Source organism: Lissotriton helveticus, chromosome 9 (assembly GCF_964261635.1).
Source record: "Lissotriton helveticus chromosome 9, aLisHel1.1, whole genome shotgun sequence".
Taxonomy (NCBI): domain Eukaryota; kingdom Metazoa; phylum Chordata; class Amphibia; order Caudata; family Salamandridae; genus Lissotriton; species Lissotriton helveticus.
In genome coordinates this window covers 60,490,397-60,504,117 of record NC_136070.1, presented here as the reverse complement: position 1 = coordinate 60,504,117, position 13,721 = coordinate 60,490,397, and the positions used below count along the sequence as shown (strand labels likewise).

At 44.2% G+C, this 13,721-nt stretch overlaps 1 protein-coding gene across 1 annotated transcript in view; it reads right to left on the bottom strand.

Annotated features, from left to right (window-relative positions):
* RYR3 (ryanodine receptor 3) overlaps positions 1-13,721 on the bottom strand; it is a 1,933,484-nt gene that overhangs the window by 311,156 nt on the left and 1,608,607 nt on the right. Inside the window, exon 83 of the mRNA XM_078661960.1 lies at positions 9,640-9,720. Coding sequence (XP_078518086.1) covers positions 9,640-9,720 — 81 coding nt within the window. The remainder of the gene's footprint in view (positions 1-9,639; positions 9,721-13,721) is intronic.

Sequence of the window (13,721 nt, the reverse complement as noted above, 5' to 3'; positions counted from 1 at the left end):
CAAGTCACTTTGCGTTCCTTTCGTGTCCTCATAGATAAGGAGTAAGACAAAGAAGCACAAGTCGCTGCGCTGCCTTACTCTGCACTCGGGAACAGTTCCAAGAGCGTTGTGGTGGATGTTCCCGTGCAAATCCCATGGATTTTGACGCTGACCCAGATTTACTTAATCACATAATCTGGGGCAGTGCCAACAACTTGCACCATCTCTGGGTGACAAGTAGAAATATTTTTATTTCTCCTCCTTTTTTCAACTGGGCTATAGTTTTGCACTGACCTCGGACTTCCTCTCTGATTAGGCTTTTACGACTTGGAACCTGATTTTGTACCAGACTATAGATTTCTCCTTTTTATTTTGGCAAGTACGAATCTACCTTCAGATTGAGAGGTGTGCATCGCACCCTTGCTTCTCTGCCAAGTTTCCTTGTTTGCTTGGGGCTAGTTACAGTGATGCTTCCTCTGGTAAGTCACATCACGCTTTTGACATCCTGCTTACACATTACAGAATCCCTTCTCAGAGATTCAATGCTCACTGTCTTTTGTTTTTCACTCTTGACAGTGAGCCTTATTATTATAGTATGTCTCAGCAATGCTCTGCTCACGTATACCCCAGAGAACCCAGTCCAATTCTTCTAACAACCATCCCACGGTAAAGGAGTGTCTCATCTCTCTCTCTCCAATCCCTCAATCCCTATTCCTCTTTTTGAAACAGGTATTCCCTACTCTCCTGGAGACTGATACAGAGAGTGAGACCTCCTCTGGGGGAAGAGGTAGAATGAACCTCACTAGCCATCTAGCCACATTACAAGGGCAGTGACAGAGCTTAATTTGAGCTAGTGGTTTCCAGTGCTTGACACTGGCACTTAATTGTCAACACCAGCACATATAACATTGTGCCACAAGGTGGCACCAATGTCTAATACAGTGATGAGTAACAGTTATTTATGAATTTAATATACAATAAAAATAACTAATACTTGCAGCCCACGCTACTCATAGCTTTTGGGGGTCTGAATTGTCACATGTGTAGTAGTGTGCTGGCTAGTAGTTGCGTAGGTACTGTCATTGGCAGCGCTTGCAGGGGTAATGGGTGGTGCAAGCTGACGAGATGAGGGCCCTGCTGTAGTAATGGACTCCAGACTGGTTGAGGTATTTCATGAAGATTTATTGTAAGTTGGTAAGTAGCCTGGAACAAGCCCCACCAGGAGCAGCCAGAAGGCAGCTCAGCCCCATCATAACTGTGGCTTATCTTCAACCAGCACCCAACATTCCGTAGTGCATCACAGTGCAGAGGCATTCCACTAGAAGGGCATAAAGTGTTTTTTTTTTGTTTTTTTTTACAAATTAAGCACTGGTTATGAGAATTCAATCTCAACAGTGACAAGAATCCTAATGAAGGTCTTTCCATTGGCATGTTGTAAATCTTTGGGCATACACCACTAAAGTGGTTTTGTAGCCATCCGGCAGAGTAGAGGACCAAAGTGAAGAATGCTGCTGAGTCTGACATTTTGTGCTTGTGCGTGAAGTTGTAGTTGTGATGGATGGTGGGGCTACTAAGGTGAAGGTCACCCATAGCCTCAACACTTTATGCAAATGCGAATGAAACTGGTTATCTGGCCAGGGAAATGCCCAGCAAGTGAGCAGTAGCTCTGCTCGGTCCGAATATGTCCAGCGATTGTTAGGTATTTTTACCAAAAGTTATTGAATGACATAGTTATCACGTGACTTTGAAGTCACCTGAGTAGCCAGTTGAACACATCCAAGTGTGTCTGTATATGTGGCGTCAGCAGTATCTAGTCCTGTTCTTAAGTTTTCTTTACAGGTGCTTATATCACATTGATTCCATCTTTAGCAAGTTGAAAGAAGAGTTATTGCTGTGTTATTGCAAAATACTCATAACTGGGTCAGTCATCTACCAAAGTTACAGTGAGTAGCATCCCATGCAGCATTATCAAACCTTAAGAGTCACAAAATGCGAAGCAAAGACTTTTTGGCACACAGAAATACATTTTCTTGAGTTGCTGTCCGGTAGCATTGTTGAAAAGCCACTGAGGCTCAGCTGACAGAAACCTTGAAATGGGTGACAGAAACCTTCACTTATGCAGTGCTGACGAGTTCTTCCAAGCAGCTTTTTGCCCATGGTTCCTGTGATGTTTCCCGTGGCACTATAAATGTGCTCATTAAAGCCTTGTTGAATGGTATGAGAGGTACTGCATCTGGATCCTTGTCTGCAAGAATTTAGGTAAATAAAGTGGGTCTTCTACTTGACATGAGTAGTTAAACTCTCTTTCATTTCGATAACTACTGTGCAAATTAATTGTGACAATTCAAAGATTCACAACAGAGATAGAAGGTTTACCCTCCCAGAATAGGTCCACGCTTCTAGTTTAACTCAAGGCTGATGTCAGGGGTTAGGTGTTATCCACATCATTGTCTCCATCGTCCTCTCGGTTAGTATGGTTCTGAAGAAAATAAGTTACTTACCTCTAGCTGTAGCTCTCCAGAATTGGAATCTTTCATAGATTCACATGCTTGAATCATTCCCCATTGTAGAGATTGGAGTAGCCCGTATATTTAGTAAAGTAATGTCACAATAGACATAGGACTTAAAGGCATCAGGCCTCGTTATTTGGTGACATATCTAAGTCCTTATTTAACAAAGGACCAAACTTAGAAACAACCAATCAGCTGACACCACCCTGTGGAACCCTCCTGAAGAGCTCTAGTCCCTCAGATTTTCTTAAGCACAGCTCATACGAAAAGAAGTAACTGAGAGACAAAGATGAGATTTTCTAGGGCAGATGGGTGAGTCGCATGTGAATCTATGAAAGATTCCAATACTGGAGAACTATAGTTACAGGTAAGTAACTTATTTTCTTACGCCAGTATTGGAACTCTCATAGATTGACATGCTTGAATCAGAGTAAAGAGCAGTAATTAGCACATATTGCTATGTAATAAGAAAAATATATATACACATATGCAAATAGTCAGTAACTATTGTTTGCGTATATACAGACGGACACCAGAGAGTGGGTATATGACCCTGATGCCATCAAAGATCTGTTTCTCATGTATTACGAGCGGCTGTATACTGCACCAGCAGGTAAAGAACCTTTACAACGAAACTTTTACAACGCACTACCATTACAACGCGGTCATTACAACGCAAACCATTACAACGCATTGCGCTCGGGGGCGCTCTAGGATAGGGAATAAGTTTAATTTACTATCCAACACCTTCCCTAGTGTCCACGGGGACTGGAGTTGGAATAGTAAATTAAACTATTCACTATCCAACACCCAAAAGCACTATGCATTGTAATGGATTGCGATGTAAAAACCGCGTTGTAAAGGCAGGCGTTGTAATAGCCTGCGTTGTAACATCATACATCCGCACCAGCATTGTCTTCTCGCTCTAAAATTAGGGACTGCTTGGAAATGCTACCGGTTTGGATGCTAGATGAAAAAGTGCAAGAAGACCTCGGGGGCCTGGGGACTGAACGGGAAGTCCAAGTTGCCATTGCAGCTAAGGCGACTGGGAAAACGCCGGGGCCAGATGGCCTCCCAGCAGAAGTTTATGCAAAATACGCAGACCAATTGGCGCCATGACTAGTGACCATGTACGCAGAATCGTTACATCTTGGGGACCTCCCTGAATCTACTCAGAGTGCATTGGTGATCCCCCTCCCCAAGACAAAAGATACCGGTGCACCAGTCACGAAGTATAGACCACTATTTATGCTCAACCTAGACTTCAAGATTCTTAGCAAAATATTGGCGCTCAGACTGCTTCCACATATGCACACCATCATACATGCAGACTAAAACAGTTTCATTCCCTCTCGAGACACATCCTATAATTTACACAGACTGTTTATTGTCCTTTTTCATGATGAGACGAAATCTATGCACTCGGCAGCTGTGCTTTTGATTGACTTAGAGAAAGCCTTTGATAGGCTCGGCTGGGACTATCTTATTGAGGTAATGATATGGCTGGGCCTAGGAGAAGGTTGGGTGACATTTTTTGACGGATATATAAAATATTTACAATTTTGAATACTTACAATTTTATATTTCTGTCAAATATTTTTAATGTAAATATTGTACGCTTATTTGTAGCCCTGAAGAAGACCTTTTGAGGTCGAAACGCATTGGCTAGAGTCGTTTTTATGAAGAATATTTTCAATAAAGAATCAAAGAAACTGGAACCTGCTGAATTGATGTGTTATTTACTTTGTTTAAACCTGTGAAAAATATTAATTGTTACACATGTTGGAGTGCTGAATCATTGTTGATGTTGTAAATTCATGGGATCTTTGTCCTTGGAGGCTTAAGGGGTATTGAGCCTCTGATTCTCTGCACCCTTATATATTATAAAATATCACCATTATAGCTAAAGAGATAGGTGCATTGGAAATTACCCCATAACCCGTGTTTTTTGTTTGTTGTAACACTCACAAGTGGTAATGCTTATCGGCTACTGAGAATCTGAGAAACTTTTTGTGTTTCTTGTGTATGGGTATGTGGAAATATGAGTCTTGAAGGTCTAAGGACACCATGCAGTCAGTTCCATTGAGAAGCAGCAACACTTCCTGGATGGTGATCATGCAGAATGACTGTTTCTTGAGGAATTTGTTTAGATTTCTCAAATCTAGAATTGGTCTCCACTTTTTTGCCTTCTTACGCACAAAGAAGAACCGGGAATAAAATCCTTTTCTCCTTTAGTGAAATAGAATGCTTTCTATCGCTCCCTTTTGAATCATGGAGACGATCTCTAACTTCAAGAGGTGCAAATGCTTGTGAGCAAGGGGTTGAGGAGTGGTTGGAGGCGGTGGCTGTATGAATCCCAGAGAATGGCCAAATTGTACCAGGTCTAAGACCCAACGATCTGTCATAATTTGCTTCCAATTTTGTAGATAGTGGGAAATGTTGCTTCCTACTTTGGAAGGAGGTGAAAGAGTAGCAGCCGGCAGTACTGGGAGGCCATTGACGCTGGTTAGTATCCTTCTGTTGTCCTGCTTTCCCTCTGAAGGAAGACTTAATGTAGGCAGCTCCAGTTTGTTGCCACTGGGCAAACTGGTCTGTATTGTTGATTGGAATAAATGTAAGCTGGATACTGGTACTGTTGATAGCCACCCCTGTAAAATGACTGACTCTTGCCTCGAGCACCACAAAGGGCATCTTTTTATACTGAAGAGTGCCAAGAGCCTTAGAAGTATCTGTGTCCTTCTTTATTCCTTGCAAAGCTTCATCAATATGCTTCCTAAAAAGCTCCTCTCCGTCGTAAGGTAGATCTAAAATTTTGGTTTGAACCTCCGGCCTGAATGCTGTGGCTTTCAGCCACCCTTGACTCTAAAGACTGCCGCCCCGGCCAGCTGGCGGAAACCAGTGGGAGCGATGTCCATCGCACAATTTATCGTCTCTGAGGCGGAACGTTTGCCCTCCAGCAGTATTTTCTTAGCCTCATCTTTGACGTCTGATGGAAGATTATTGACATAAGAAGCAATATCTGACCACATTTGCCTATTGTAACAGCCTAATAAAGCCAGAGAATCAGAAGCCTGGACCAATAATGCAGACATAGTTGAAAAATGTTTGCCTATGTTGTCCAGTCTTCTACCCTCCTTGTTTGGGGGTGCGGATAAAGGTGCTGAAGGGTTCTTTAAACTACGTTGTGCCGCTTGTGATATCACTGAATCAGGTCTTGGATGACCTGTGAGATAAGCAGGCCCATCGCCTGGAGCCTTATACTTTTTATCAAGTCTTGGTAAGACAGGAGGCACTGTTGCTGAGTTCCGCATTAATTTCAAATCTTGGTCCCAGATATAGTCAATAATGGGCATTGATCTGACTGATTTCATGAAAGGTTCCTTGAAATTGTAAAGGAAACAGTCCTGCTGATGCACCGGCATCGGAAGTTCAAAACACCTGGCTGCTCTCTCTAAGAGGTTATAGACACCTCCTATGTCTTCTGGAGGTGAATAATTTTGTGGCAGAGATGGTGATGCTGGTGGAGGAATAATGCAATAGTCCCATTCATCATGTTGTTGCTGTTCATCCTGCAGTGTTTCCCCTTCCTCTTGTTCAACTTCCTCTTTGTCAGAGGATGAAAGCTGTTGTACAGATACTTGTGTTTGAAGAGAAGGTGGATGCTGAGCTTGTACCATAGGAAGTGGTGGAGGTGCTGGTGAAGGAGATGGCGACGTTGGTGGAAATCTGTCTGTAATCCGCTAACATGGTTTGTAGATCCATAACCAGAGTGGGAAGAAGGCATAGCGTGTCCTGTTGTGGCTGCTGCTGACAACGTTGGTCAGAGTAGTAAAATTGCTGACCATAATACTCCTGCTCATCAGAGTCTTTGTGATACTTTACATTAAGCTCAGATGGACTTTGCGCTGCCCCAAAGAGGCTGTTGTTATTAGAATAATCCTCATCATCTAAGAGGTGTGCTGGAAACAAGGACTGGACTCTACTTGGTGATTTCATAGAAGGTGTCAGCTTTTCCTTCTGAAATTTTTAATGAAAAATACATTTTCCTGCTTTAGATGCTGGCGTCATCGCCGAGGTTGTCGATGCAGTTGTCGTCGCTTGAATTTATGTCTGGATCTTGGAAGAAACCATTGTAGTCATCAACGAGACGATGACGAACCGTCAATGGAGGTAAGCGGCATCGACGATGACAGTCAAACCTCTGCCCGCAATATTGGCGTGGATGATAGAATCGCTGTCAACGATACAACCATCGCCGAGGAGGCAGTCAATGAAATGATGAGAGAAATCATCGACAAGAGTACCGTCCATGGTAGGCTGGTTGTCAACGCTGGATTAGCTGTTGATGAAAGACTCGTCGTCATCTTCGTCATCTGAAGATTTGTCGACGATGACTTAGAAGCCCTGGTGATCGTCACCATCGACGACAAGGGAACTTGGCTTGTCGACGATGACATCGTCGACTAGGATATCGCCGGCGATGACACTGTAATAGTGGCGACGGTGATAGTCATCGATGTTACCCCAATAGCCCCTAAAGAAGATTTCTTCATCATCGAGGTTGCTGTCGATGAGTTGTCCGTCAGCGGGCCTGAGGTAGGCTTTTTGAAAGCCTGTTTAACCTTACAGGTGGGAGTAGAAGGTTCTGAAGCCTGTTTCTGAGAGGATTTTTTGACAGAAACTGAACTTTCAGCATGTTGTGGAGGAGGCAACTTGACAGATGAGTCCTGCTTTTCAGAATCCTCCGAAGACTTTTTGTGCGTCTTCTTTGGGGATTGTTGAGAGGAGTGACCTGGAAAGTCATCCAGTGGTCTTGTCTGAGTTGTTTTAGAGGAGGATCTTGAGAAAACATCACTCTCCTCATCAGAAAGGATCAGACAGGATCGTCCCTGTCTTTAAGCCTCTGTAGCCATAGTAACAGACTCCCCTATGAAGAAAAGGAAAAACTGATATTGGGATATATATAGATATATGTCTGAAGAAAAAAGATAATTCTAAAGGGTTGTGAGTAAAAAACTGTGCAGAGCTCAGGGGAGACTCCCTAGCACGACGTGCGGTAGAAAATCTGAGGGACTAGAGCTCCTTTCAGGAAGATTCCATAGGGTGGTGTCAGCTGATTAGTTGTTTCTAAGTTCGGTCCCTTGTTAAATAAGGACTTAGATATGTTACTAAGTAATGAGGCCTTAGGACTTAAAGTCCTATGTCTATTGTGACATTACTTTTCTAAATATATCGAGGACTCGTCGACGGGGAATGATTCAAGCATGTTAATCTATGAAAGTTCCAATACTGGAGTAATAACCAATTTCACCAGATGGCAATCCAAACACTGCATCAAATCTGACTAATGCCTCGGATGAAGCAACTTTTCTCACTGGAGTACCTTTGTAGGTAAAGTACCCAGATGCTCTTCCTCTCTTAATGATCAAATCCGCTGAGTGATACAAGGGGAATGGTAGAAGCTGAACTAGAGCTGGTGAACCGACACTGTTGTGGCTAGTCCTGGTTCTGGCACTTCATAAGCTGACATACACAGGAATCTTTGAGACTTTGACGTAGTGCCATTGAGGCCAAACTGGAGTCGCAGGCCTAGCAATATTCTCTTTCAGATGCATAGTCAATGGGGAGGAATCTTCATCATAGAACCATCCTGTGGAGTCTTTACTGGTTGTCAGTAACCTTCTGTACCATAGGGAAGTTGGACGCGATGGTCTTTAAAGTTCTGCAAACTGGAGACCCTATGCATTTGCAGTCTCATTTCGCACACTGGCGTACCGAAGCTTTAGATCTTCAGAGGATGCAATAGTGACCAGACCACGGGTATTATGACATCTGAGACAGGGAGGATACACACTTTCTAGCGCAGAGCTAGGACTATGGGCATTATGCCATTACTCCTACCCTACTATGAATGCAGCCCAAGTCTATCACTCTTCAATACTGCTGCGCCTTTGTTGATTTTCCCTCATTAGGTATTCACTACCCAATTTTATCCCGTTGTGCATTTATAGTAAAGTATGGCAAAGCCCACTAGGGCTTGGTTTTGTGTTTCACAGCAGAAGAGCCAGAACTACTGTTTCTGTCAGGTACTCCGGCGCCTTTAACAAACAATTATGGGTTTCAGGCACAGAATGGGGAATAACATGCATATCCCAGAACAACGGGGACTTTCCCCCTTGCAATTTCAAACTTCTAGGCCTGTTTTTGCAAACAGATTTAAACTGCTTCCAAGAATTCGAACAGGGGGAATTTGGGAGCAGCAATAAATGTTTCTGGGTGCAAGTCCACACAGGTCAACTTGTAAGTGTGTGCAGCAGCAAAGTCTCATTTTCCTTATTTTTCTGACAGGAGAACGCGTACAATCCTTTCCCATTGCCACAAAACATTTTCCTCTTGACACACCTAATGCATTTCCTTGCCCCATACACCAATCACTGGCCCTCACGTACATTTACAGCCTGTCCTGCAAAACCCCATGGACCTGCGAATTCTGTGTGTTTTTTTAAGGGAAATATTGGTCCTATGCACTCACTCCCGTTCCAGGGGGTTTTACTCCTAATTGCACACTACTGGTGCAAAATTACCACATGACGAGTTTACCGTTACCCCAGCACTGTCCAACTTATAATCAGGGCCTATAGGCTGAAGGTAACTCTCCCACTAACAATATATTGAAGCGCATCTTCTACTCAATAAAAGCTGCATTAGGAAGTTACATCATCAACTTGCATGTTACATGATCTGCAATCACATGGGCAATGTCACGCCTTTGTGTTACAATGCGTAACTCCATATCTTGTGTATGTACAGTATCTGGTGCTTTGGGAGGCAGCCAATGTTGACAACAGCCTTTTCATGAGGAAATTGCATTAATAGTCAACAGGCTGAGGTAAGGCGCAACAGGAATTTATTCTCCAAAGAACCACGACTACCAACAGAATGCCGGCAATTCCCCCAGCTACACCTCTCATCCTCCCCCAACATTGTAGGTCTATGTTCAAGAAAAGACGCATTCAGGGGAAGGTATGAGGGGAAGGGAAAAAAAGAGAATGAAGTCAATGACCTTACAGAAGTCTCCGTCATCATTGATTTGACACCACAAAGCAAGTGTGACTCCAACCTTTAAGAAGATCAGCAAAGAATTACGTACCGTTATTATGGCCTTCACATAGAAGCTGCAAAAATCTAAAGAGATCTCGGGTAAACTCATCATTCTGTAGCACTTTCTCACCTGTGGAAGAAAGAGGCAAGTCAGCAAAGTCCGAAGAAGCTCTGCAGGCAGCGCAGCGATCAGAGTCGAAACAGCACTCATCATACAAGCGGTAGAAATGATTAAATTACTCGCAACTGGACAGCCATGAGTATCTAATAGGCATGTAAAGAGCCAACAAATAGGCAATAAGCTAGGAGGTCAGAGGTCACGCGCCCTGTGATGTCATGAATCCCCAAATGACCCTTTTGTGTCTTTTTTAGATATATAATGAGCACATCACAAGAATGGCCTTCTCAAAGTTCCACTTACATGAATCATTTGACCCAAGTTAGATAGCGTTGTGACCCCACCACCTCTATCTTAACTATACTAAGTTGGTTATGCCTTGTGACGGAACTGTCCCCGCCAGCATCCCCATCACAGCCTTCTACTGACGTACTGGAGTCCCTAACCACCTGTTAAAAAACACTGAAACTCTTCCCTAGTCAACACAAGCTAAGAACTGTGACATGGAGGTCTGATACTCCTTGCCTTCATCTCCTTTTCCTCAATCTCTTTCCACAGTACCTCACTCCACATCTTATGTCCACCTTGTACACCCCATGTTTTTATTGTCGTAGTGAACACGGTTTAGTTCAGCATCAAATTTAATGAGAGATGGTGTGAGTGGAGCCAGATTTTGGAGTTCTACTAAAGAGGATCACCCTATGCCATGCCCATAAAAGGCACATTACACTCTCTATCTGTCACACTATCATGGATGCATGTAGGTATGCTATCGGTGGACTGATGACGATGAATGCACTTCAGTCATCAGGACTGTGACTAGGAAAGATGGAGCAATGTGGCAAACAGAGCAATTGAAACATTGGGCTACATCAAAGCTGAACATCCTGACATGAGTGAGATGGGTAGATGCCCATGTTCGGTCTGTTCATACATGGTTAAATGCGTTTACAGGTCTGTGTATACTCATAAAAGACATTTTAACTCTAGACATAAGGGGTTTGAAATATCAGATGTTGCTGTAGTAAGACCAGGATGGGTTCTCACATCTCAGTTTCCCTTGTATTTGGTGGGCATTGCTGCTTCTCTTGTAACAAGGCCCTTGTGAGCTTCGATATCTTACCTTGCTCTGTAGCATAGCACTGGTGAGTTTTGAAGCTCCGAGTTCGCTTTGATAAGGCACTGGAGAGCTTTGGCATCTCAGGTTCCTTGTAGTATGGCCCTAGTGAGCTGTGATGCTTCAGTTTCTCCCAAAATTGCCTTGTGAGTTTTGCCAGCTCAGGCTCATTTGTAGTAAGACCCTGGTGAACTCTGACATTTCATCTTCTCCTGTAGCAAGACCCTGGCGAGCATTCACATCTCCTGTCTTCCCGTAAAGTAAGACTTCAGTTTCCCCTGCAGTAAGGCCTTGGTAAGCTTTGATTTCTCATCTGCCCCAGTCATAAGGCACTGGTGAGCTTCAATATCTCGTTTTCCCCTGTTGTAAGGCCCCTGTAAGTTTTGCCATCAAAACATCCTCTGATGTAACATTCTGGCGAACTTTTACATTTCATCTTCTCCTACAGTAGGTCACTGATGAGATCTGACATCTCGGTTTCCCCTGTTGTAAGGTCCTTGTGAGCTTTGATGCCTCAGCTTCCAATGTACTAAGACCCTGGCAGGTTTTTACATCTGCGAGATTTGAGAAGTCAGTTCCTCTGTAGTAATGCCTTGGTAAGCTTTGATATTTCATCCTCTCCTGTCATAAGGCACTGGTGAACTTCAACATCTCGCTTTCCCTTTTCGTTAAGACCCTTGTGAGCTTTACTACCTGAGCTTCCCCTGTTGTACGGGCATGATGATCTTTGACATCCCAGTATCCCCTGTAGGAAGGCCATGGTGAGCCCTGATGTACCAGCTTTCCTTGCAGTAAGGGTTTGGTGACCTTCTCTTTGATTCCAGCTCTGCTATTTCACCATATGAGACTTTGAATACCTAGGATCTATCGCCAGATCTTGTAGTGAGCTTTGAAAGCTCTCCTTGTCTCGAAGTAAGACGTTTGTGAGGTGTGGACTCACACCGTGACATGCAGTAAGACAGCGGTGAGCTATAGTACCTCACTAAGAAATAGCAAAGTCTCCTTCAGTCTGAGGCTTTGGTATTGTTAGTCATGAATATCTAGTGGTTTTGTGACCCCAGGTGCATTTCTGAGCTTCCTCGCAGTGCTCTTGACAAAGCCTCAACATACTTATATGGGGCGTACTCTGGTTCCATACTCATTTAAAAAACTCGTCCTTTCCTACTAGGATAACGAAAAGAGCTTTGGTTAGTGTAGAGTGCAGCTGCAGTGTTTTGAGGTAGACATCTACCTAATGAGGAGTCAGGCCACCTGAAGCTACGCAAACTCTCAAGAGCAGTTTGAACCTGAGTGAAGCATACAACCCCTCAATCTTACTTGTGTGTAACTACCTGTGTGTATAAGGCGGGCCCAATGAGAAGCCAGGCCCCCATTGGAAGCCAAATATCATACTGCCTGAAGCTACGTAAACTGTCATCAAGAGCACCTTGGATCTGAGTGAGGTAAAGACCCCTCAATATTACATGTTTACAATCACCTGTGTGTATAGGGCGGGCCCAACGAGGAACCAGGCCCCCAAAGGAAGCCACACAGCACACTGCCTGAAGCTAAGTAAACTGTCATCGAGAGCAGCTTGGATCTGAGTGAAGTAAAAGATCCCTCAATCTCACATGTGTACGATCACCTGTGTGTATAGGGTGGGACCAACGAGGAGCCAGACCATCAATGGAAGCCACACAGCACACCGCCTGAAGCTATGTAAACTCTCAAGAGCAGCTTGGATCTGAGTGAAGCAAAGACCCCTCAATCTTACATATGTGCAATCACCTGTGTGAATAAGGCAGGTCTAATGAGGCCACCAATGGAAGCCACATAGCACATTGCCTGATGCTATGTAAGCTCTCCTCAAGAGCAGCTTGGATCTGAGTGAAGCAAATGTTCCTCAATCTTATGTGTGTGCAATCACCTGTAGGGTGATTGCCCAACGAGGAGCCCGGCCACCAATGGAAGCCACACAGCACACCACCTGAAGCTACGTAAACTCTCAAGAGCAGCTTGGATCTGAGTGAAGTAAAAGATCCCCCAATCTCACATGTGTACGATCACCTGTGTGTATAGGGAGGGCCCAAAGAGAGACCAGGCCACCAATGGAAGCCACACAGCACACCGCCTGTAGCTACGTAAACTCTCAAGAGCAGCTTGGACCTGAGTGAAGCAAAAGGCCCCTAATTCATACATGTGTGCAATCACCTCTGTTTGTAGAGCAAGCCCAACGAGGAGCCAGGCCACCAATGGAAGCCATATAGCACAATGCCTGAAGCTACGTAAACTCTGATCAAGAGCAGCTTGGATCTGAGAGAAGCAAAGACCCCTCAATCTTACATGTGTGCGATCACCTGTGTGTATAGGCCGAGCCCAACGAGGAGCCAGACCATCAATGGAATCTACATAGCAGGTTGCCTGAAGCTATGTAAACTCTCAAGAGAAGCATGGATGTGAGTGTGGCAAAGACCCCTCAATCTTACATGTGTGCAATCACCTGTGTGTATAGGGCGGGTCCAACACGGAGCCAGGCCACCAATGGACGCCACATATCATACTGCCTGCCGCTATGTTAATTCTCAAGAAAAGCTTGGACCTGAGTGAAGCAATGACCTCTCAATCTTACATATGTGCAATCACCTGTGTGTGTATAAGGCAGGCCCAACGAGGCCACCAATGGAAGCCACATAGCACACTGCCTGAAGCTATGTAAACTCTCATCAAGAGCAGCTTGGATCTGAGTGAAGTAAAAGATCCCTCAATCTCACATGTGTGCGATCACCTGTGTGTATAGGGTGGGCCCAAATAGAGGCCAGGCCACCAATGGAAGCCACACAGCACACTGCCTGAAGCTACGTAATCTCTCAAGAGCAGCTTGGATCTGAGTGAAGCAAAAAACCCTCAATCTTACATG